At 59.0% G+C, this 25,548-nt stretch overlaps 1 protein-coding gene across 1 annotated transcript; it reads right to left on the reverse strand.

Annotated features, from left to right (window-relative positions):
- Positions 1 to 18,193, reverse strand: Lgr4 (leucine-rich repeat containing G protein-coupled receptor 4; the record flags this gene model as incomplete). The annotated part of the gene is given in 17 exon segments (XM_013502964.1): positions 1 to 329; positions 1,388 to 1,471; positions 1,631 to 1,734; positions 2,626 to 2,751; positions 2,998 to 3,069; positions 4,710 to 4,781; positions 5,530 to 5,595; positions 6,422 to 6,493; positions 7,118 to 7,186; positions 7,499 to 7,570; positions 7,702 to 7,773; positions 8,377 to 8,445; positions 9,854 to 9,925; positions 10,357 to 10,572; positions 13,500 to 13,571; positions 14,630 to 14,701; positions 18,093 to 18,193. Coding segments are annotated over 17 exon segments (1,701 nt in total), but the record flags the coding sequence as incomplete, so codon positions are not given.
- Between the last annotated feature and the right edge of the window lie 7,355 nt (positions 18,194 to 25,548).

Consider the following 25,548-nt stretch of genomic DNA (forward strand, 5'->3'; position numbering starts at 1 on the left):
CAGCAGCAGCACGGCGCTCTCCGAGGCGAACACGCCCAGGAAGCCGGCCGCCCGGCAGCCGCCCCCGGTCTCCCACCAGACGCCGAAGTCGGCGAAGCGGCCCCAGGACGCGGCGTCCAGGAGGGTGAGCACGCCGGTGTAGACGCCCATGAGCAGGTTGGACACGGCGATCAGGCCCACCAGCAGCTTGGAGGAGGACGGCGCCGCGCCGGCCGCGAACGTGGCCACGATGACCAGCAGGTTGGCCAGCAGCGCCACCAGGAAGATGAACCACACGGTGAGGCGGATCATCCAGCTTCCCAGCAGGTACTCGCAGGGCTTGAAGGCGCCTGAGGGAGGGAGAGGCAGGCAGCATGGCTCGGGGCGCCGGGGAGGGCGGCCAGCCAGGCCAGAGCAGCACACCTGCCCCTGGGGGCGCCGCGTGCCAAAGAGCACGGACAAGGCCCCGCGGCCCCGCTACCCGTCTGCTGCCTGCCGAGGCCGTGCTCCCCGTTCAGAGAATGCACACTCAGCCCGCGGAAGCTCACGTCCAGCAACCTAGTGAAATGCGCGGCATGACTGTTTCATTTATTTATTTTTGCGACAGGATCTTGTTATGTAGCCCAGGCTGGCCTTGAACTCACAGCGACCTTCCTGCCTCAGCTTCCTGAGCGCTGGGATGACAGGCATGGGCCACCACATCTGGCCAACACTTGGGATTCTGAGTTATAAAATTAATGCTCAGCTCATTGACTGTGACATCATACTAACAAAGGAACCTGGTTTGTAGCACACCAGTTAACCCGAACACTTAGTCTTCTTTACTTAAAGTTATTATCCATTTTCTCTGGTCCAAAAAGCAGAATGTGACGTGAGGATCACAATCCAGTCAGGTTAGCAACTTTCCTGAGACTAAGTGCAATGAGGTAAACCGGAAAGAAACCGAGAGGGTACACTGAGAACAACAAAATAACAAGAAGCCTGAAGAGTCATTACAGACCAGCAGCATAAATTAGTCTTAGAGGTAAAAGACCATGCCACCAGGTGTGGTGGTGCATGCCTGTAATCCCCAGCAATGGGGAGGCTGAGGCAGGAGGATCCCCTCAAGTTAGAGGCCAGCCTGGGCTACAGAGTAGCTCAGCCTGAACTGCATAGGGAGACACTATCTCAAAAAAAAAAAACAAACAACAAAAAAAAAACCTAAACAAAGCAAAAACAGAAACAAAGCACTTAGAAAGAGACTCTCCCACCCTGCAGACCCTCCCCGGGAGACTCTGGCCCTAAGTTCTGCGGGATGTGGCGAGCTGCAGGTGCCGACCACACTTTCTGAGGAGAGGAGGCCGACGCAGGGCTCCACCCCGCTGCCTACTGGCGTCAGGGCAGTCAGGGCGGGCGTGCGGGCGCGTACCTGTGGGCGGCGTGCAGTGGATGATTATCTGACTGTGCTCCTGGCGCTCCGCGCTGGCCGAGCCGTTCCCCGCGCCCGCTGCACCTGAGCAGGGAGGGCGCCGGTCACGCGCGCGAAGACCCCGTCTCTCTCCAGCCCCATCAACTCCGCTCGCGAAGGTCTGGGGCGAGTGGGGGCAGGGCGGCGACCCGCAGGCGCCTCCTCCCGCTGCACCCCGGCCGCGCTGTGTACCTCTGTCCTCACCCGCGCCCTGGTCCTGCAGGCCGCCGTCCTCCGTGTGTAGGCTCGCGTAGGACTCGCACCCCCAGAAGGCGCAGCACTGATACGCGTAGGGCACCGACAGAGACCTGGGGAGAGGGCGGAGGGCGTGTAGAAGGCGGCGTTTCGCCCCAGAAAGCCCCGGCCTAGCAGTCAGAGGGCCTGACGGTGGCCGCTTCCCGCCCCGCCTCCTTCCCGCCAGGCCTGCTTTCCCATCTAGGAAAGAGCTCTGGACAGCGGCGAGCAGGACCACGAAGATGCACGCAAGCTGCTCCCCTCCTGTCTCAGCTGGGCACCAACCCAGCCAGATTTAAAATTTCGTAACAACGGTGCACCTGGAAGGGAAACTGTCGTGCTCAACTCATCAGCTGGAACTGGTAGCTTCATTTAAAATCAGAACCCCAGTCACCGCTGAGGACACCGCGGAGGGAAGTGACTGTTCACAGCAATGTACTTTTCTTTTCCTGCAGCAATATTCTCGGGGTTGTGTCTACTTAGGGCTATAATGTCTCTCTGAAGAATTACAGCTTTACCGCATTATACCGCTTTTTAAAAAACAGGGTCTTGCTGGCCTCAATCTCATGGTGACCCTCCTGCCTCAGCCTCCCTGGTGCTGGGTTACAGGTGTGCGGCACCACGCCTGACTTAGGGCTGCAGTAGTGTTCTGCAGGTTCACACGTGTATGGCTTCAGACTTCTCGTTGCTAGAGACCAGGTCACGATGTAATACATTGCTGATGCTCCGTAACATGATTCCTTTGGCAGCATCAGACTTCAGTTTATATTCCCAACAACTGTGGAGAAATGCTCACGTTCCGTTTTTCACCAAATTTGCAAGGACAGAGGCAGAAAATATTCTTAAATTATAGCCTACCAGAAAAATCTGGCACGACAGCAAAAAAACCCGAGACACACTGTAATTTTAGAGCCCACCGTAACTTCAGCAACAGCAACAAAAAAGGCAAATAAGCAGAAACACACCTGAGGTTCGTGAAGTCTTTCGGTGCGAGCGCTCCCTTCAGCTCGAAGTTGCCCACCAGCTTCAGCTGGTTCAGCCCGCTCAGGCCTTCCGTGGGGAAGGACGTCAGTGCGTTGAAACTTACATCTCTGAAATGCAAATGGAACTTCAGGTTAACTCCCCAAGACAGCTTCCCCTGAGAGCATCTGTACACCGTCACGTAAACCCCCGCGGCCTGAGTGGAGTGCAGAGGGCTAAAGGACAGGCCCAGCATGCGCCTTGCCATCTACGCCAGGGAGCGACGGCGGCGCGGGAAAGACGCTGTGATCTGTCCACGGTGAGCGCGGGAGTCGGCAGCGCTGTTTGCTGACTTCGCGAGAGGGCTGTCCACTTACAGGTTAGTGATTGCCCCAAGCTTGGCAAAAGCGCTGCTGTGAATCTCATGGATCCGGTTTCTACTCAGATCCCTGCAATCGTAAGAGCAGCATGTTAATCTCCCTACAGAAACGCTCAAAACACAGCCCGGTACTTGGGCTGCGCTTTAGAACCTGAGGTAGTAACGCGATACCCTTGCGAGCGAAGGCCTGGGCTCCGCAGGCGGCCTGTCTGTGCTGAGGCCCCTCCCTCCCCACACCGTTTCTTAGGCCGCGCTCCCAGGCGCGTACTCCAAGCTGGCGTCTATCAGAACAGGTGTGACTTTTCCCCACTTTATCATTCTGGTACCAGTTCAAAAATATAAGCGATACGAGGTAACCTTTGGTCCTCTGAGCCAGGCGAGAAGAACCCAGCTCTGGAAAAAGCTCAAAATAAAAACGGGTTTCCTATTATTTGCCTTCTCAAAGGTTAACGATAGGGCCCCAAGGGAAGACAAACAATCAATAAGCAAACAAGTGAATTCCAGGAGGCCTCAGATAGCATTCTTTCCCGGGCAGGAAGTAGAAAGCCATCGGCCTAGGGCTGGCTCCGTGCTCAGGCTCACACTGAAGGCTTCTGGAGGGACAGAGCCCAAGAAGGAGTCACCCAGGCCCTTCATGCAAACTAAACGGGGGGCACACTCGATCCACAGCAAGTGGACAACTCTGGGGGCAAGCCAGAGACCAGCTTCACACCGTCACCCGAGATCTGGAAGGGACGGCGTTTCCAAGCCAGTCCACCCCCACTGTTAACGCTAACCCGAAGCCCTAACCGTAACTATAACCCTAACCTGATCCCCCAGCCTAACCCGAACCCCCAACCGTAACTCCTAACCCTAATCCTAACTTCCAAACCCTAACCCTGACCTCTAACGGTAACCCGAACCTTAACCATAACCCCTAATCCTAAGCCCCAAACGTAACCACACCCCTAACCCCAACCCCAACCTTGACCGTGACCATAACCCTAAACCCCAGGAAGAGTCACAAAGCTCACTGCCAGCGCTACTTAGCGTGATGTATGTTTCTCCTCCTCTCCTCCCTTCCCCCTCCAGTGTGGGGTCCGCCCGGAGCCCTGCAGGCCAGGCAGGTGCCCCAGCCTGAGCACCCCAGCCCGCCTGCTTCTTCACCGGGAGCCGACTGGAACAGCAGACTCAACAGCTGTAATTCTGCCTTCTCTGAAGAGCAGCCCACGCGTTCAGCGCCCCGTGCTCTGCAGGAAGCCCTATGAGAGCAGCAAGCCGCACGTTCCGCCTCAGTCCCCTCCGTCTTCCCAGACTTTCCCAGGGGGCCTGGGACGAGCCTGCGCTCAGCAACAGCGCTTCACAAGGTGCGGCTGCGGCGGCCGAGCCATGCAGTGATGGCGCCCCGCACGGGACCGGCCAGCCTTCCGCGCTGAGGGCTGCGCCGTCCGCGTGGGTCACACGGGTGGTGCTGTGACCGCGCAGCTCCGCTGCCCACGCCGCTGAGCTGCCCCGTGCCCCGGACACCCTCGAGCCTCGCGGTTAGGACGGGAAACACTAAGCAAGGTGAGGGTGCTGGAAGTAGGTTCTGTGCCCAGCTCAGAACGGTGAGGCCCGACCGCGGCCTTTCCGCCACGGAAACATCGCCAAGTACCCGTCCCCAGGGCCGTCACAGACGCACTGCTCCGCGCTTGGACAAGGCTTTGTTCCTGACCACCCGAGGCGACTTACAGAGTCCTCAGGGACACCAGCCCGTGGAAGGTGCCTTCCTTTATCTGGGAGATCTGATTTCGCTGCAGTGAACTAGAAGAGAAGAGAGGGGAAGCGGGCGGGAGGGACGCAGAGAGAGGGTGAGCCCTCCTACTCCACCGCGCTGTTCTGAAGTTCAAAATCCCACCACAGGGAACGAGCCCCTCATCCCCGAAGGGCAGAGCTCGCCCCCGGTTCCCGTCCCAGGTCACACCTGTGGGGTCTCCGTTCCTCTCACAGCCTCCCTGTGAGAGGAGGAGGACAGGGAGAAAGGGCCCGGGACCACAAGACCATAACAAGAAGCACGGGGGCCAGGTGCGGCAGGGCACATCTGTCATCCCAGCACAGGGAGGCTGAGGCAGGAGGATCATCTCAAGTTCAAGGCCAGCCTGGGCTACACAGTGAACTCAAGGCCAGCCTGAACTGCATAGCGAGACCCTGTCTCAAGACAAAGGGCAGAGACTCACACGGTGCTCTTCTGCCTCCCAAGGGACTGCCCTGCGGTGGTTGGGACGGGGACACCGGTGTCCCTCTCCGCTCCCCTCCACACTCAGGACCACTTTTCTGTTTTGTTCTGACACTGCTGCTCTCCCCGACAGCAGCCCTCAGAACGTGCCACGGGCCCAGCGCCTGCCGAGGGCCGCTCAGGCGGGGATGCCCAGACATTCGAGTTTCTGCTCCCAGGAAGCCCTGTTCATGTGAATTCCTAATTCCTTAAGTTGAAAACCAGCCATGCAAATCGGAAGTCAGCTCAGCGCAACTAATACACCACAGCAGGAAGAGCGACCAGAGACCAACTTACATTTCTTCCAGAGCACGACAGCCATTGAAGCTCGGAAGATCTCTTATGTTGTTGTAAGACAAATCCCTGCAAACGTTCAAGGTTCACATATAAATGCCACATTATCAGGGAACTATTTTAGTTTTTGAGAGGGTCTGGACAGTCAGATCAGGCTGGCTTTGCACTATGTAGTCCAGGCTGGCCTCAAACTCAAGATGATTCTCCTGCCTCAGCCTCTTGAATGCTGGAAAGACAGGTGTGTGCCACTGTGCATGGCTTACATACATCTTTCCAACATTTATGTTCAATAAAACAACACGGTAATTAACTGCAGTTTGTCCTCAGAAGTGGTGCTCCCGCTTAGGTCTGAGGTGGCTGCACCATTTAATTACAGGCTCAGTTAATCAGTCACTCATTCGAATACTTATCTCCTTCCACCGAATACTTATTAACAACCGAGTCACCTAACTGTCTTGGTGACACTTTTCAGCTGTTACTTACTCTAAACACACGGGCCAGCTTAAATGAGGTTTTAAAAAGCCAACACCCTATTCTTAGGTCACTCCTGGGTCGAGAGCACTCTAGGTGCTGCACACCTGGCATCCTAGCACTCGGGAGGCTGAGGCAGGAGGATCGCCAGGAGTTCAAGGCCACTGTGGGTTACATAGTGAGATCCTGTCTCAAAACGCAAACGCACACACACGAGAAGTCAAGCAAAGAAAGAGCCAGCGAGTTAGCTGTGGGCTCTGCTTAGGCTGCAGAGAGAGCGGAACCCAGAGCCAGCACTGTCAGGGAGACCTGGCCGAGGACCGGGCTTGGGGTAAGAGAAAGGAAAACAGCGAGGTCCGCTTTATTTCGTTCACACGAGGCCCGCGGGCAGCGGGCGGGCGGGCGGGGTGGCCCGGGGACTTACAGGGTCCTCAGCGCGCGCTGCTCCTCGCACAGGCTGCGGGGGATGCTGCCGATCCTCGTGCCCGTCAGCGTCCTGCGGGATGCACGGCTCAGGGTGCTGCGGGCCGCGCCCTGCGCCGCCCTCTGTCCCCTCACCGCGGGGGCTGGGACACGGGGGGGGGGGCAGTGTGGGGGGCGGTGTGCACCGGGTCCCTGCCGCCGCCGCCCGCAGCAGCCCGCTCAGAGCCTGGGGCCCCCTCGCCTGGCATTGGGGTCCCTGCACTTCCGCAGCAGGGTCCCACACCCACGCCCGCCCGCTCACCTCTGGCGAAGGCCCACAGGGACCCCACGCCCGCGGGACCCCAGCCCCACGGTGACCCCAGGACCATGGGACCTACTCCCGCGGGACCCCACGCTCACGGTGATTCCACACCCGCAGGGACGCCCCCCCGCCCGCCGACACCCCACGCTCACGGGGATCCCACGCCCGCGGTGGCCCCATGCCACACCCGAGGCAGCTGCCCCCAGGGGCCCGGCCAGGCGCAGGCAGGCAGCGCGAACCCCGCGGGACTCACGGGCACAGCGCCCCGCTCCCCTACACGGAAACGCGAGCAACCCGTTCCCAGCACGCCGCAGACCGCGCTGAAGGGGTTGGCGCCGAGGCGGGGAGGGGAAGGGTCGCGGGGCGCCACCCACGCCGCCCGGCCCGCACACTCACAGGCTCTCCAGGCGGACCGTGCCGGTCAGGTCGGGGAAGCTCCGCACCATGCTCGCGCCGCGAATGACCCTGGGAACGGAGACGGCCCTGCTGTGGGCGCCGTCCACGGCCCAGGCTGGGCTCGAGCCGCGGCGCCCCTGCCTCGGCCTCCCCAAGGGCCGGGACCGCACGCTGCGGGGTCAGCGTCAGCGGCGCCAAAAGGAAAGCCCGCCCGCCTGGGCAGCGCCCCGGGCCCCACCGCACGCTCCGCCCTCTTAGCGCTGCCGGCTTGGGCGCCTGAGCAGGGGTGTCTGTTTCCTGAAGCTGCGACAAGGGACTCTGGTCTTCCGGGAGAGAACGGTATGAACATTCAGTGTCTTTTCAAGCCCGCCGAATACTTACAAGGAATGTAGATCCGACAGATTGTGAAATGCCGAGTTCCCCACGAAAGACAGAGGATTGTCATATAAGTGTCTGTGAAAACATCAAAATAAAATTTAAAAATCCAAGTTTCCGGGCTCACCAGGGCCGTCACCCTGAAGCCGCCCCCGCCCTCGGCCTCGCGCGGCCTGCGGCGGGCGGGCAAGCGGGGAGCCGCCTCTCACATGGTCCTGAGCAGAGGGTTGCCGCTGAAGGCGCCGTCGGGGATGACTGAGATGGAGTTGCTGTGGAAGCCCCTGCGGACAGGAGAAGAGACGCTGCGATGAGATGCATCCCGCGTCCGGCTCAGAGCCTCCTCCTTCCGGGCCACTGCTCACCCGGCAGCGCCCTGGCCGTGTGTCCACGGCTGGGGCACCAGAGGACTGGGTACCGCGAGGGTCTGAGGCCGGCTTCAAAGCCTATCTCCTGACCACCGCCTCCTGTCTTAGCCCATGCCTGCAGGGCAGCTAGCAGGCAGCTGTGGCAGTCTCTCCTAAGCAGTGTGCCTTTTCCATGGCCCATGCTGGCCTCCAACTGACGGCAACACTCCTGCCTCAGCCTCCTGCTGCTGGGATGACAGGCGCCACACCACGGCACCCAGCAATTCCTAAGTAGAAATACTGTGTGTCTGTGCTCTGTGGTCCCGAAAGGGAGGCTGTCCACCGCGACACCTATATATCAGCAGAGCCCAACCCTGTAAAACAAGCCTTGCTCCACCTGGTCGGGAACCCAGCGAACCCCACGGGACCGGGGCGGGTGAGCCTGTGCACGTGACTGCTCCTGAGAAGCCAGGTCTCCCGGTCCTTTCGGGAGGGGCATGTTCAGCTGCAGGGACCGAGGCACAGAGAACAGCTACTCACAGCTCCTTCAGGCTGGGAAGCGCTTTAATAGCCTCGGGAAATTCTTCCAAGTTGTTGTAATTCAGGTCCCTGGAAAAAAACAGGAAAATAGGTGAGGACACTGAAGGAAGTCACAGTTCCTGAGCCTCGGGGCACAGGTGTCAAGAAAAGGTCCCATCTCTTGGTCATCTTTATCCGCCTCATTGCCACTGAAAACCCAACAGAATTACACCTTTTCTTGGACTGTTGAATACAGAAAAAAAGTCACGCTCAGTACACACGTTTAGGAGGGCAGAGTGCTCAGAATGACGTGTCACGGGAAGATGAAACGAACAGTCCTCTAAGTGGTTTTCACAGGAGGACCGCCAGGGGTTGGAGGCCGCCTGCGCGGCACAGTGAGTTCAAGCCTGGCCTGGACTACACAGCGGGACCTTGTCTCAGGAAAAAAAAAAATTTAAAAAACAAAAACCACAGTGAGCTCAAGGCCAGGCTAAACTGCATAGTGAGGCCCTGTCTCAGAAACGCAAAAAAAAATTTAAATTTCCCCTAACGGAAGCAGCGGGACAGGACGTGACCAGAACTGTCGGTTTCGAAGTCAGCGTTAACAGCCTGGCTCCTCTGACAGATGTGAAAGCAGCGGACACAGCTCAAGCTGGAGGGCGGGAGCTGCAGGTCTGCAGGGACTGCCCGGCCTCGAGCCCAGCGCTCTCACCGGCCACCCCGCTGCACAAGGACCTCGCCCCTGTGCCTAACTCCCCACAGCCAGTATCACAAGGGGGGGCCTTGAGGCTGGAAGCCGCCTCCCCTGCGGCCCCCGGAAATCCCAGTTTAATGGATCCACTGTGAACCTGTGCTGTCCTACACTGAAGGCGAGGCACACTCTCCATCACTTGCGGCAAATACTACGCATCTCTGAACAAAGGGTAAATGCAGGAATACAAACCAACAAAAGGCACCTGCCTGCTCTGCTCAGGGTCACTGAGCTGCCCCCCGTCCGCCCTCTGCACTCAGTGGGGTCAGCCAGGGACCCCAAGACTCGGGGCGGAAACACAAGACAGAGTGTGAAGCCGCCACAGGTGACAGCACAGGCAGCACGCAGCGCATGGGCTCATTCAAACCACCCGAAGGCCCTGTGGGGCGGCCCCCACACGCCTGTCATCCCAGCACTTGGGAGGCTGAGGCAGGAGGATCACTGTGGGATCTTGCCAACCTGCGCTGCCTGGTGAGTTGAAGGCCAGCTTGAACTACATAGACAGACCTTGTCTAAAAAAGGCAAAAAAAGAGAAAGGTCTGAACCGTTGCAGGGTGACCCGCTTTCAGCGAGGATCCGGGCAGGAGACACACACAGCATCTGCGCAGGAGCAATTGCCAGTGACCGTCGGGCTGCACTCGTTCCTGGTTACTTGACGCTACGCTCTGTGGACAGCGGCTCCCGCCCGCGGGACGCTGCCAGGCCCCAGCACAGCCACCGCCCAGGAGCCGACCGCGCAGGACTCACAAGGTCTCCAGGTTATCCAGGCCATCGAAGCAGTGCTGACTCAGCCTTCTGATCTTGTTGTTGTGCAGATGCCTGTGGGGAGAGAGGCCCCAAGAGCCTGTCACTCTCCCCGCCTCACAGCAACTATGACCGCTGCTTGCAGTGACACTGCAGCGCTTGCACGGATGGACACCTTCCTTTTGTGCCTTTTTTTTTTTTTGAGACACTATGCAGTCCAAGGCTGGCCGAAACTTGCTGCAATCCCCCTGCCTCAGCCTCCCGAGGTTGGGATGACAGGCATGCGCCACCACACCTGGAGGAAGATTACTTAATCTGCACTCAGCTGCAAGCCACTGTTCTGATCAGCTCTGAATTCCTACGAAGCGAAACGCTGAGGAGAGCTGATCCCAGCCCCCGGGAGGCTGAGGAGGAGACTCACAGGGAGCTGGAGCCCGGCCTGGGCTCCCTAACGGGACCTCGTCTCAAACACTGGGAACGGGGCGCGGTCGGAGGGCGGCGCTTACAGCACGACGAGGCTGGACAGGTTGGTGAAGGCGAAGTCGGGGATGCTGGAGATGTTGTTGAGGGCCAGCGTGAGCGCCTGCAGGGTAGGCAGGTTGCTGAGCGGCCGCACCGGCACCTCCGTCAGGCTGTTGTCGTCCAGCCACAGGTGCCGCAGCTGCACGAGCCCCTCGAAGCTGTCCTCGGGCACGGAGGTGATGTGGTTGGCATCGAGCCGCCTGCGGGGGGAGAGCCAAGCTCAGGACCCCGAGCGAGGCAGCTGAGTCCCGCGGAACGCAGGGCCTCGGGAACAAAACGGAGTCAGCGGACCGGCCGCAGCCAGCGGGCTAACACGCCACTGTCCCTGAACTCAGGAGGCTGAGGCAGGACAGTCAGCAGAGTTCGAGGCCAGCCTGGGGCACACGGCCAGCCCCGATCAGGCCACCACAGCGGGCTGGGGGGTGTCACTGGGAAAACAGCACCAAAAACCATTGAAGGAATTCCAGAGGACGGTGTAGTTTTAAAGGACTGGAGTCTTGCAGGGTGCGTAGGGGCCTGCCTGTCATCCCAGCGCTCCGGAGGCTGAGGCAGGAGGATGGTGCATGTTCCAGGCCAGCCCAGGCTACACAGTGAGGTGAAGCTCTGGGCTGCACAGGAGGGTCCCATCTCAAACACTAAATTACAAGAAAGTACAATTAAGAGGGAAGTCGTCCCGCTGCACCCTCAGTCCTGTGCTCTCTGCACACTACATTCACGCTCTGCTGACTTGGACGCCGCTCACCATCAGGGCAGGGGCAGCTGCACTCAGCAGAACCAGGGACACCAAGCAGCCTGCGCTCTGGTGGGGGCAGCCGGGAGCAAGAGCCCAGCAGCGGGTGAAGGCGGGCCGTGACCTACGCCCCGTCCCAGTGCCTTGCTGTTAGTCGGGCACGCCCGTCAGGGGCAGTGACCCCGGCTGGGCCAGGCTCCAAGGCACCTGAGTCACACCCACACAAGGACAGGGAGGGGATGAGGCGGTGCCCGTAGGAGATGACTGGGCCGCCTCGGGTTCCACCACTTCATGTTTTGGTTTTTTTTTTTTTGGTCTTTTTGAGACAGGGTGTCCCTCTGCAGTTCAGGCTCAGTTTGAGCTCACTTTTTTTTTTTTTTTGTCTTTTTGAGACAGGGTCTCACTGTGCAGTTCAGGCCAGCCGTGAGCTCACTTTGTAGCCCAGGCTGGTCTCAAACTCACAACGATCCTCCTGCCTCAGCCTCCCAAGTGCTGGGATTACGGGCATGTGCCACCACACCCAACCACTTCATGTTTTTTTGACAGGAGGTCTCAACGTGTAGCCCAGACTGGCCTCGAGCTTGCAGCGATCCTCCTGCGTCAGCCTCCTGAGTGCTGGGCAGAGGGACTTGTGCCACCAGGCCTGGCTATTGACTACTGTTTAAACGAAATTATACTGTGCAGAGTTTGACAAAGTATTAACTGCATTTTTTAGTTTTGAGAATGTGCTTCTACTTCCTGTTTTCAAAAACCTAGTTTACATCTGAGATGCACATTATTTTTAATTTCTTATCTTCAATAAAATTGTAATAACAAAATCATACTGTCTACTGCTAATGACTGTCGCAAGTCTATTCTATTGAGCCAGGCATGGTGGCGCACGCCTCTCATCCCAGCACTCAGGACGCTGAGGCAGGAAGATCACTACGAGTTCAAGCACTACGTATGCAGCCTGGGCTACATAGTGAGTTCAAGGTCTGGATTCCATAAGAACCTGTCTCAAAAAATGAAACAAAAAAAGTAAGTCTATGCTATCAATACACAGTAAATACTTAGTGTAATCAAAAGGTCTCTTTTTTTCTCTCTACCTCTAACTCACCAATAAGAGAAACAGTGAATTAATAAACATAGTTAAAAAAATTCTAATTGAAGCCTACGTGATTCTACCTAATTAGCTGCAGTGATCAACAATTCCTTATACCCATAACGTATCATCTACACAAAGTGAGCCACTTTTTCTTTTTGAAACTTTTTTTCCCCACAACACGGGTTATTAAACGCGCCCAGCACTTTCCTCTAAGTTGCCTCCCCAGCCGTTTTTAAAAGCATTTTAACTCTGAGGCAGGGTCCTGTTGCTACATTACTCAGGCTGGGCTTGAAATGGCCACTGTCCCGCCTCAGCCTTTCCCAGTGCTGGGTTACGAGCAGCTCCCCTCTCCAAAGCTTTTACTCTGAACTTCCAGCTGGACCAGAAACTCAGTGGCCGGTACGCCGGCTGCTCGCGGTTTATGACAGCGACAATTTAAAGTTTAACTTTTACGATGGGTGTTTCGCTAGAACACACTTTAATTTGCACATTCACTTCCTATTTAAGGACTGGGATTTCTCAGAAGAACTTCAGCTAATTGGAGTTGGGAAACAGGTCTGTCCGGTTGGGAACCCGCAGCTGCCCTTCCCGGCTGTGGGACCTTGGGCGAGTTGTTTGAAAGCCAGGTGGTCACGGGCTCCCCCCTACCCTGCCCTGTAACGCAGGGAGCGCGCGCAGGTAGGGTTTATACAGAAAATCAGCTGCACAGAAAGAACCAACACAGACCGGCAGGCCATCTAACGGCTTCTCACACCACGGCTGCACGGCGGAGTTAACACCTGTGTGCGCCGCATGCAATCCAACCTTTTCCAAAAAAGAAAACCTGAAGGACCTGGGCGTGGTGGCACACACGCCTGTCCTGGCTGTGCTTGGGAGGCTGAGGCAGGAGGACTGCTGTGAGTTTAAAGCCAGCTGGAGGTGCACGGTGACTTGAAGGCCAGCCTGAACCTGTCTCAGATAAACAGATATAGGTAGATAGGGAAATAGAAATCAGGCAAGGAGGCAGCTCAGGCGTTATCACTAGCACACCTCAGTGTACACAGTGAAGAATTACCATCAACTGGTTCTCCCTGCACCTGGCACAAGGTGTTAGGAGCTCCGTACACGCCTAACCTCGGGTCAGAGAGCTGTGGTGGCCGCCTTGCACAAGTCCCCTGGCCTGCACAAGTCCGCACAGCAAGCCCAGAGACGACAGCGCCAGCACCTCCCGGGTCACAGGACTCAACTGCAGCCCGCGCGGCCCCTGCAGGAGGCGGCCCCTCCCCCCGCGGATCCGTGCCTGGCTGGCGCAGGGCGGCAGCGCTACTCACAGGGACTGCAGGGCACTCAGGCCCCGCATGGCCTGGCTGGGGACCGTCCTCAGCTGGTTGTTCTGCAGGGTGCTGCAAGGGAATGTTTGCTCAGTGATTAACAGGCGGCGGCTGGCTTCTTTTTTCCTTAGCCGACTGTGGAACCCTTTAGTTTCCCGAAAGCGTTTCTGATGGCAAGGAGGGAGAAAGGTGGGGCAGCGGTGGGAAGCACCCAAGGCCTGAACTGCAAAGCTGGCTGCAGAACCAGAAGGAAACTCAGGCTGCTGCCCCGGGCCGCCTCGAACCAGGCCCGTGCAGCCAGGCCTGCAGGGGTCGGGATGGAAGGCCCTCGCCCAGGGCACTGTGTTTTTATTTTTATTTTTTTCTGAGACAAGGGTCTCACTACGTATTTTAGGCTGCTCCTGAACTCACTATGTAGCCCAGGCTGGCCCTCAACTCGAAGTGATCCTCCTGCCTCAGCCTCCTGAGAGCTAGGATCACAGGCCTGTGCCCCCATGCTCGGCCTCCTGCACAGTGCTGAGCGTCACTGAGAGGTCTACCCAGCGCGCTGCGGGGAGGAGATTTGTTTGCACGCTGGGATAAAGCAGGAGCTGGGACCTGACCTGGCCTCAGAGCCCCTGCCTGCGGGGAGAGGAGCAAGGGTCTGACGGCCCAGGACCAGGGCAGGGACAGAGGCCCCACCATGGTGACAGGAAGCACCGGGGCTGGGTCTGCTTTCTGGGCAAAGCCACCCCCTCCCTGCTGATAAAACACCTGGGACACTGCAGCCCAGGGGCGGGGCGGGGTGGCCCCTGCGGTGACCTTTTCCCGCTGGCCAGGTGCTCGCAAAGGGCGCCAGTCACCTGCTTGTCTCGTGACCAGGGGACCAACTCCAAGGTCCTCCCTGCGCACACAGGTTCTGGTGTCCACACCTCCAGCCCCAGGCCACAGCTGTCACCCCAGGGCGGCCCCCTGCTTACAGCCCAAACTTGTGTCGCCAGGGACCCAGGGCCGCCTGTTACCCCATCACCACCGTCTGCCCGGGGGCTCCAGGCACCCCGGCCGCTCCCCGCATCTTTTCACCCCGCACTGGAAGAACCCAGGCTCCCCACTCCAAGCGTGGGCGCAGAGGGCGCGGCTGCTGTACTCACAGGACTCGGAGCTCTTTCAACCCCGACAGGGCCTTCGGGTGGATGAAGGAGAGGTCGTTGCCGGCCAGCTGTCTGGGGAAAGGAGCAAGAGAAAGGCAGCTTCAGACTTAAAGTTCAGCACCTGGTCCGAAGTGGCACTGGCTCGGCAGCGTCTCCTCGGGTCAGGACCTCGACCCCCGCTAGGCGACCTTGGACCCGCTGGGGCAGTCGGGCCGGACAGGAGGCTTTCTTTAAACATGCAGTGCCGAGGTGTTGGCGGAAGTCCCTCCACAACCTCAGGAGCAGCGGTCAGAAGCAGAACTTCAGAGAAGGGCTCACTGTGCATTTTTTTTTTTTCTTTGTCTTTCTGAGACAGGGTCTCACTCTGCAGTTCAGGCTGGCCTTGACCTTACTTTGTAGCCCAGGCTGGTCTTGAACTCACAATGATCCTCCTGCCTCAGCCTCCTGTGTGCTGGAATTACAGGCATGCGCCACCATACCTGGCATTTGCTGTGCATTTTTTTATGTTTGGTACTGGGAATCAAACTCAGGACCTTGGGCTTGCTAGGCAGGCAGTGTGCCACTGAACCATATCCCCTTTTTTTGAGATGGGCTGTCCCTGTTTAGGCTCGGCTGGCCTTGAACTCCCAGCGATCCTCTTGCCTCAGCCTCCCCAGTGCTGGGAGGGCAGGTGTGTGCCTGGCTTGGTGTGGTTTCCTAACAGACAAGAAACGTGCGGCTGGGTCCCCTGCGCTGGCCAAGGCTGCAGCAAAGCCAGGCTCGAGGCTGGGCCGAGCCCCGCAGTGAAAGCAAGGAGCTGGAGCAGGCCGGAGCTGGAGCACGGAGGGGGAGGGCGCGGCCACCTCCCGAGGGAGTGATGAAGGAGTCGGGTCCTTCCTCGTCTCCTTGGGCATCCTCTTAAAGCCAGACCCAAGAGGGGCATGGCAGCGCGTGCCTAGGATGCCAGCGGGCAGTCCTCCACGGAAGGCTCAGTGGACAAGGAGAAGATGAAAAAGTAGCCCAAAGTGCTGCTTCCTGGACAAATGCAAATACCGGGCATGGCAGCGCGTGCCTGTGACCCCTAAGGGGGCCAAGGCAGGAGGCTGTGGTGGGTTCAAGCCCAGCCCGGGCGACACAGTGAAACTCTGTCTCCAAACGGCCCAAAAAGCAAAGTGACCAAAAGGACGCAGATGCGCTGGCAACGCCTCGAAGCCCCGGTCCCCATTTCGGAGACGGCGCCCAGCGAAGGGGCAGCGGGCACGAGCTGAGCCGAGCAGGGCGCTGGGTCACACGGACAGCCAGGCCCACAGGCACGCCAGGCGCCTCGCGGCCACCCCACGCCGCCTTCTCTTCCTGAGCCTCGGCTGCCACGGACACGCCGGCCACTTTCAAGACTCGGCTGTCTGGAGCCTTGCTGCTCCCGACGCGGTGTGAGGCGCGACACGGTGTGAGGCGCGGCTGAGTCTGTTTTCCGGAGGTGATGGCTTTCTGTCGGTCGGGGCGGGACCTGGGCTGCTGGCTCCCCACTCAGGCTGCGCATTCCACGCCATCCTCCGGCGAGCAGGTCCCCACCCCTCGTGCCCACTGTTCAGGGCCCCCATCTACTCCAGACGGGCCCTCTGCCCATGCTGGTCTGCTGATGAACTTCTTGGCCTGGAGCTGCCGTCCCGGCCTGGCAGAAACGGTTCTGGAGCTCGGGAGGCCGAGACCTGCGGGTCTCTGGCTGCATGTGCTCTGCCTCCTTCCGTGCCGACCCCAGATGCCCCCAGGCTCCCTGGCTTCTCCCACTGACCGTTTCCAGTGGCCACCACCAGGAGGACGCCAGACCCCACTGGGCCCACCCTGCAGGCCCCCCGCCACACCCGCGGAGCCCAGCTCAACACAGCTGCCAACTGTGTCAGTAACTTCCCCTCCTGCCTCATGTGACCCAGCCCCGCTAGACGCCTGGTCACCGTAGAGTAAGTGTGACTTGGGTTACTCTACAGCGGGGCCGAGAAAGCCTCTGCATTCTTCTTTTTCTGCCTTTTTCAGACAGGGTCTCACTGTGCAGTTCAGGCTGGCCTCGAACTTTCGAGGATCTTCCTGTCTCAGCCTCCTGAGAGCTGCGACGACACATGTGTGCCACCATGCCTGGCTATTTATTTTTCTTTTGCTGTGCTGGGCTGGAACTGGGCCTCCTGCCTGTTAGGTAAGAGCTCTACTGAGCTCTACCACCAAGCCCCATCCCGGCCCTCACCTGATTTAAAAAATAAACACATTATTATCAAACCCTGTTCATCACAGAGAAGATACAGACGGCAGAAATGAAACAGAACGTGCGCATAGTGCTTCCACCTGAACGGACCAGTTTTGGTACACTGCAGTTTTAGAGCAGCGAAATCAACACGGGCCGGCATTTGCATAACACCTGGATTATGTACTCTTCCGCTCTGTCTTTGAGGAAGGGATGATTATTACCTTACTTTATAGACCAAGAAAAGAAAAAGCAATGAGCAGAGAAAAGCAAAGAAACCTGACCCAATTCACAAACTTGCCCGTGGCAAGTAATCCGCACAGAGCTTTGCTCCGGGTGGGGTGGCGGGGCCCAGCTGAGCAGCGTGGGAAGGGAAAGCCTCCTTTGCTCCAGCACCCCCAGATGCCGGTCCAGTGCGGGCAGGGGTGGGAACACAACCTGCGCACCAAGGTGTCTTGGGCCTGTTCCTGTCCTGGGGAGAGGCCGAGCTCAGGGGGACGCAGCTGGACTGAGGGATGCATCTGAAATAAGAATTACTCTGTTTTGGTTTTTGGAGACAGGGTCTCACTGTGCGGCCCAGGCTGGCCTGAAACTCACAGCGACCCTCCTGCCTCAGCCTCTCGAGTGCTTGGAGGCCCGCAGGCACCACCGGCCGGCTGTGGTGTGAACTCCGAATCTGGGCGCCACCCATCTCTGGTGTCCTCGGTATCAGGCGTCACCTTGCTCCACCCTGCGCTACGCAGTCCAAGCACTGCGTTTAACCCCTCTCTGAACGCACTTGAGCCCGTCTCACTCTCCGACAGGTCCCGAAACGGAACTGTCCCTTTCCAGCTCCCCCACAAACCGGGGGCCAGGGTTCCCATCCCGGGCGGCAAAGCCGAGCGGAAGCAAAACAGGACCGGGCTGAGACAAGCTGAGAAAAGGCTTCCGAAACGCACTGTTCACCGGCCACGCGCCTGGGCGGGGAGCCCCCGGCCTGGTGCATGCAGCCGGGCCTCCGCAAGACCTGCAGGTGCCAGCGCCTGCCGGGGGCCCTGCACACTCGGAACCGGGGCCACTGGCGCGAGCAGCTGCCCGCCCCATCCACCCCGCCCCAGAGGCCGCAGGTGTCCACACTAACTTCAGTAACCACACTGCACAAAAAAATTAAGCCGCCCCGCCCCAAGCCCCGGCTCCCTGGGCACACAGCCGGCCGCCCTCGGCCGCAGGGCGGGACTCGACTGCAGACCGAGTCGGCGGAGGCAGACGTACAGCTCCTCCAGGAACGGGAAGTCCTTAAATGCGTCTTCCGGCAGCTGTGTAATGTTGTTCATGCTGATATCCCTGCAAGACACAACGGAGAACGGCCTTCACTCGCGGGCGGTCCAGCGCTTTGCTTTCCTTATTCTGTTTTTTGTGTTTGGGTTTTCTAAGACAGGGTCTCGAAACGGAGCCCAGACTGGCCTCTTAAGTGTCGATGCTCCTGCCTCAGCCTCCCGAGTACTCGGATTACAGGGGTGCGGCCCCAGGCCCGAAACATTTAATCCAACAGAAAAGCCATCACATCCAGGCAGTGGGGACAGGCAGTACCGGAGCGGTCCGTGCTCACTCACGTGCTCCTGGGATGCAGCAGTGACCATCTCCCTGCCGTTCCTCAGTCCCCTGCTGCGGCCCTCACTCCCCTCTGCCCCCCAGGGGCTTCACCCTGCTGGAGGGGACGGAGCTCCCACCGCCCTGAGTCCCAGACACAGCCCGAGGAAGCTCCGGTAGGACTTCACCACCACAGGCCAGCACTCGGAGGCTGAGGGGAGTCTGAAGCCAGCCTGGGCCACACACTAACCCTGTCTCTCCCTCTCCCTCCCCCCCAGACACACACGGACACACAGGCGAGCACACACATGTGGAAAAGGTAAGGATGCTGAGGTATCCACAGAGTACAGCTACTGGCAGGGAAGTTTTGGAAAGACATGATGATTCTGAAAACCATGCGACGCTGCAGGCAGCTGAGTGATGATACCCAGGCCAGGGGTCCTCTCTCCACACACTGGTCTCCCTAGAGCGAAGTCCCTCTGGATGGCTCGGGGACAGAGGAGACCCACCCGCCCTCGGGGGTTGGGACTCAGAAGCACACTCAGAGCTCGGAAATTCCCTGGGGTGGGGGGTGGGGGCGCACACCTGCAGCCTGCCCCACGCTAAAACCCCTGTGGGCGTGGAGGGCAGGCCTGTAACCCTAGCACTCTGGGAGGCTGATACAGGAGGACCATAAATTCCAAGCCCAGCCCTGGCACTTTAATGACTTAGTGAGCCCCACCTCAGGAAAAGCAGGGCCGGAGCTGGAGCCCAGGTAAGAAGCACAATAAAATGTGAGGCGCACAGTGGTTCCACCGAGCCAGGTCTCCTGCTAGCTACGCCCTCCTTGCTCGCCCGTAAATCCCTCTGCCTCGGTCCTGCCGGGAGGGTCATGTTGCGACAGGCGCCCGTAAACCTCCCAAGACCTTGGTGAGGCCGAGCCTGTTGTCGCCAGCCAGGCAGCCCCTCTGTACCCGGCCTGCTGCCCACAGCTCCCGAGTTCTCACCACGCCGGCCGCCACTGGGAGAAGCCCTTGGGTTTGCTTTGTTGTGTTTTTTGGGTTTTTGTTTGTGTGTGTGTCTTTTTGAGACAGGGTCTCGCTGTGCAGTTCAGGCTGGCCTTGAGCTCACTTCATAGCCCAGGCTGGCCTTGAACTCTGCAATGATCCTCCCGCCTCAGCCTCCCATGTGCTGGGACTACAGGCGTGCATTAGGTAAAACTGTACTGCGGCCACCGTGTTGTGTAGGCCTCACATACCCCGACCGTGTAGAAAGTCAATAAATTACACAGGCTCTGGGAAACACAGCGGACTCCAAAGGCCCTCCAGACAGAACGAAACGACCAAGAATGAAACGACAACTGCAAAGCTCGGGTGAGGACAACCCAGAGCACCGCCCCACCCCCAACCTCCAGGCCTCCACAGCCGGCAGAAACCAAACGCAACACCGCCCCAGGCAAGGCCTCGAGGATGAGCAGGGCGTGGTAGCACTGCGAGGCTGAGGCAGGAGGGTTGCTGTGAGTTAAGCCAGCATGGATTCCACAGCAAGACTCTGTCTCAAACAAAGCAAAACTGGAAGATGAAGGGGCCCTGGCAGGACAAATCAGAAGGGAAGGCCACCCTCACGCACCCTTACAGACACACGGGTCACCAGGCTTCTAAGGAAAACTTAGGAGGACTTTCACTTCCTTTCTCACACCCACTCTGGGTCTTTAGGGAAATAATCCCTTTCACTACCCACCTTTTTATTTATTCATTTATTTTGGGGGCTTTTGAACCAGGGTCTCCCTACATAGTTCAAACTGGCCTGAATTCACTATGGAGCCCAGGCTGGCCTCAAACTTGCAGTGATCCTCCTGCCTCAGCCTCCTGAGTGCTGGGAGGACAAGCAAGCACCACCATGCCAGGCTGCAGACCTTTCAATAATCACAAAAATAATTTATATTGCTGTTTTGACAACTGCCATGCAGAAAAAATCATCTACAAGGTCAATATCCACAGATAACCACCACTGTATTTTCTGGGTATCATTACTATTTTAACAAATAGATGAAATCCTATGCATCAGAACAGGTTCGTCTCTTGACAGATTATTCATGTAAAATACAGAGGAACAATCTGCTGGGAGGATATTTGTCCATGAAAGTGCAACTATGAACGTCCAAGACTCTCCCATGCGATTCGGACCCTGCACCTGGTAAGGGACAGAGAACATGGGGAAGAGGAGGAGTTTTCTGAGGGGCTGGCGCTACTCCACAAAGGAGACCTCGCAGGCTCCACTGTGGGGGTGTGAGGTCGCTGAGCCAGGGTCCCACCATGCAGCCCAGGAACCCAAGACATTCTCCTGCCTCAGCCTCCCGAGTGCTGGGAACCTCGGCCTTGCCTCAAGTCTGCCTGGCCGTCCATGACGCAGACACAGAACCGTGACTCCGCATACCGAGTGAGCATCACGGCTGCTTTGCCAACAGCGTGGGGTGACCCTGTGGACGTACGCAAAACCCTCCAGGGACACCAGACTTCAGGGACACCAGCTCTCTAAACCGGGTAGGGACTGGAGCAGGGGACATCTCGGGGTCCTGAGGCTTATGAGATGTTCCAGCCAGGCGTGGTGGCGCACACCTGTCATCCCAGCACTCAGGAGGCAGGAAGACTGCCAGGAGTTCGAGGCCAGCCTAGACTGCATAGTGAGACCCTGTCTCAAAAAACCGAAATAAAATAAAATAAAAATAAATAAATAAGAAGTAAAAGGCTATGAAGCATCTTCTCCCCTCCACAGAATGGCTCCAACTGCCCCTGCACCCGCGGCCACTCTAGGAGGCCGGACGGACAGAAGGTCAGCATCCGGCTCGCCCTCGGGGTGAGCGAGGGCCACAGAGTCGCCCGCTCGGTCAGGACAGGAGCGCCCACACCCTGGGAGAGGAAACTGCACATGCGCCAAGGCTGTCCCTTCGGGGAAGACCCAACGGTAGGGACTGGCTGCACCGAGGGCTGCAGTCACACGGCCTGGACACGCGGCTCTCCCTCAGCAGTCAACCGCGTCCCGAGAGCTCGAGGCCAGCCGGGGCTACACAGCCAGACCCGGGCTCAGAAAACCAAACCAAACCCGAAAGCCAGGCGAACCCGAACGCCCTCGGCTCCCGGGCAGTCTGCTCCGCCACAGAAACACACAGGCTGGAAGGGCCTCAGGCTCAGACCGGCCAGGCAACTCACAGCAACGGTGACTGTGTATTTATTTGGCCCGGCACAGCCCCGGCTCACACCTGTTGTTCCAGCAGCACTATGAATAGTACCTCCTACCCCCTGCGTGTGGGCACACGCCTGTCATTCCAGCACTCAGGAGGCTGAGGCAGGAGGGTCACTGAGCGCTTAAGGCCAGCCTGGGCCACATAGAGAGTTTAAGGCTGCCCAGGGGGACGAGGGCCCGCCGTGCCGGCCTGCCTCTGCGATCTTAACCACTGTGTTCTCCAGCTCCTGGGTTCTGACAACAGGAGACAGCAGGAGATCCTGTCTCAAAAAGCCCGCCCCCACAAGCAGTACTGGCTGGGGTGGCGCGTGCCTGTAATTCCAGCACTTGGGAGGCTGAGGCAGGAGGACCGATGTCAAAACAAGCCTGAGATACATAGCAGGACTCTATCTCAAAAAACCAACCAAAACAAAGATCACACCATTTCTCAGACAGCAAGTGGGGTCAAGGGCAGATGCCCTCCCCGCAGCCCCTGCCAAAACGAAGGCACCACCCCCGGCCAGACTCTCACGGGGAAGGAAGGCCAGGCTGGAGGTTTTCTCTAAACACAAGTTCCAGATGTAAAAATAGCTTGGGAGGAGCGATGCAAAATTGGATTTCAGTGAGACTAATTTTCCTTCCTCAAAATTTCAAAAATACAGGCTTTGTCCTATAAATAGCAACTCCAGAACCCAGGCGCTGGAGAACAGTGGTTAAGATCGCGGAGCCGGGCCGGCACGGCGGGCCCTGCTCGCCCTGGTCGCCCTGGGCAGGACCGGCAGCTCCGGGGCAGGGAGCCCACACACAGCGCTGCTCCTTCCGGCCGCCCCATACTGTACTTCGGCACGTGACACCCGACACCCGAGCCGGTGCTGCTGCCTGGCTGGAGCTCAGGACCCCTGGAGGCCGCTGGGCCCGGCCCAAGGCGGGAGGGAGCCACCAGCCAGTGGCAACCCTGAGAGCTCAACCCCGCCACGGCCTCCCGTGAGCTTAGACCTCCAGGGCCACGGGTCCCAGCTGGCCAAGCCCCCTGTACTCTGAGCTCACGAGCCAGTGTCACCAGGAGGGTACCCCTCATCCCTGCGCTCAGGAGGCTGAGGCAGGGGGATCGCCGTGAGCTCCAGGCCAGCCTGGCTCCAGGGTGAGCCGGCCCTCGTCCTGGCCTCATGTCAAGCCCTTCCTCCAGGCCCCCAGATCCGCCTGTGTCCTCACAGCCCTTATCAAGGGGTGACCACTGGAGAACGGCAGGCTCTCAGCACAGCGGCCCAGCTCGGACGCCCCCAGCACCCGCACTGGAGAGAAGCGCACCCCCGGGCCTGGATCCACCAGCCCGACACCCAGGGTGCTGAGCAGCCTCAGGTGACTGCGGGCCGCTGCGCATCTGTGCTGCTGCTTGGGTGTCAGCGGCTTCTCTCTCTCTCTCTGGATTTTTAAGACAGAGTCTCACCAGGTAGGCCAGGCAGGCCTCGAACTCACGGCGATCCTCCTGCCTCAGCCTCCTGAGTGTGGGCTATCACACCTGGCTCCCCTTTTAACAGTCTGAACCCTGGCCTTTCTCAGTGCACTGAAGGCCGACCTCATGAGAAAGCCCGGTGCTAAAGACTGGTTCGCACCGGAGCTACCGGGCGGGAGAAGCAGCTGCCTGTCTCCTGGGACACCCCGGGGGCCACACCCGACGCCTGTCTGGAGCTCTGCGGACAGCCTTTCCCCAGGGATGGGACCCAGGGCCCTGGCACCCACATCGAGCCAATGTCCACCCCACCCACCACTGAGCACATCCCATACAGGAGGGAGGCTGACTTGTCACAACACATACGGACGTCTGCAAAATGGCTCCAGGGCCAGGTACGGGTGGTGGCGCACACCTGTCATTCCAGCATTCAGGAGGCTGAGGCGGGAGGATCACCTAAAATTCAAGGCCCGTCTGAACTACACAGCAAGAGTCTGTCTTGAAAGGAAAAAGGAAAAGGAAAGATTCCAAAAACCACTCATTTACCCAGGAAATTCGTCTTGTAAGGACGGGTGCTTCATGTGGTTTGACAGGAAGTGAAATGTGTATTTTGTATTTTTTCTTACTACAGTTTTTCGTCATGTACAAGGGCTGATAAAACATTTGCTGCTTCAATTTTAAAAACTGTTATAGTGAAAGGCGCACTGCCTTGAACCCCCTGAGAATGGTGCCTAGGCTCAAACACCCCTCCCGCCGCTGCCACTTTCCGCAGCAGCTCTGGCGTCCTCCTCCGCGCGCGTCTCTGGGCGGCGCGACTGCAGATGCAGTGCCTGTGTCACCCAGCAGAAAGCTGGGCGGTGAAAACAGCAGCGCGAGTCCTCGCCCTCCTCCGCGGCCAGCCCCGGCCCCGGGGACCCAGTCCTCCCCAGGGTCACAGCGGCCAGGAGAGACACGCTGTGAGTGGGTTCACAGAGCACAGCCAGGCACGCCTGAAACTTTACGCCACGCCTCTGTTGTTTCTTCCTCGGAAACAGCCGATCGACCCTCCTGCTCGGGCCACATTTTTGCTCTTTTAAATAAATCGCTGTTTTGAAAAGAAACCGCAGTTCTCCACATGCGAGGGGCAGAGCAGAGGCGCACTGCGTCCCGGCGGGGCGCAAGCTTTGAGCCACCCGGGAGTGGCACTGAGAGCCCGGCGCCCGCCCTGAGGAGCGCTTCCTACAGGTGGCTCAACAGTGAGCTTGAGGCCAGCCAGGGCGACGGACAGACACACAGACCCTGGCGCCTACACTTCGCTTCCGACGACAGAGAAGACGCAAGCCTTCCACGAGGCCCAGGCAGGCCTGTCTCCAGCAAACGCAAGCAGAGAAGCCGCACAGCCGCTCCCTCGGCCGGGGATGTGTCCCCTGGCCCGCTCCGCGCAGAGCTGTCACCACAAGCAGCTCGGCCCAGGCTGGTCCCACCCCGCGGCAGCTGCGCCGGCAAAGCCGCCCAATAATTGGCTTCTTTCACCTCTGTTAATCACGAACAAAAGTGGCATTCAGTCCCCAAATGGACGAAACCTGCCCCGGCAGGCCAGGAGCGCGATGGGCCGGAATAACAATCGCCCCACGGCCGGGCCCCTCCCGGCCTCGCGGGCCGTAATTAAGACCGGCACAAAGGACCCCCGCTGGCCGCCCTCAATGGGGCATTACACGCCTGTTTTCTCGTATTTAAAGAAAAAAATAGCAGGATTTTCTGCCAGGCATTAAACAGAATACACAATTTCCATTTATTTGCAACTGAAACACTGTTAAAATTTCCGAGCTCAGGCATTATCCAAGGGACAAAGCAGCCTCGGCCCTCGGCCTCTCGGGCTCTGCAGAGAGCTGATGAACGAGGGTCGGGCGCGAGGAGGTGAGACAGCACAGCTCGCTCAGGGGGAAACACACACAGCAGCCACCAGGAGAACGCGCTCCCAGCCGCTGCACAAGGCCCGGTTCCGTCCTGGGAGGACGCAGCACCCGAGGGGGGGCCAACCCGCTCCCCCTGCCTGCCCAGGCCCGAGCTCGCAAACACGCAGAGCCCCGTGCACTTGGCACCCCCGCTCGGGTTTGCACGCCTTCCGCAGAAGACAACAGCCTTGGGGCGGTGTGTGAGGACTGCCCCCCCGAGCCTGCAGGGAGCCCGTCGGCCCGGCCCATGCCTGCTCCTGCAAACGCGCTGGGCTCCCAGGGGCAGGGGCAGCTGCTGGCTGGGGACCTGGCACCATGACCGACCTGGCACAGAGGCTGCTGCCCTCATCACGGCCCCTGGGACTCTACCTGTGCCGGCCCGGCCAGCAGCCCCACAGCAGGCCACGGGGCAAACACTCGGAAGCCCTCGAGGGAGAGGGGGCCACAGGCACTGGGCTCAGACTGCATGGGTGCAAATCCTGATTGGAGGCGCACACCCATCACCCCAGCACTCGGGAGGCTGAGGCAGGAGGATCGCTGAGACGGAGGCCAG

This window comes from Chinchilla lanigera, unplaced genomic scaffold (genome assembly GCF_000276665.1).
Source record: "Chinchilla lanigera isolate Chin_1 unplaced genomic scaffold, ChiLan1.0 scaffold00075, whole genome shotgun sequence".
Lineage (NCBI taxonomy): Eukaryota > Metazoa > Chordata > Mammalia > Rodentia > Chinchillidae > Chinchilla > Chinchilla lanigera.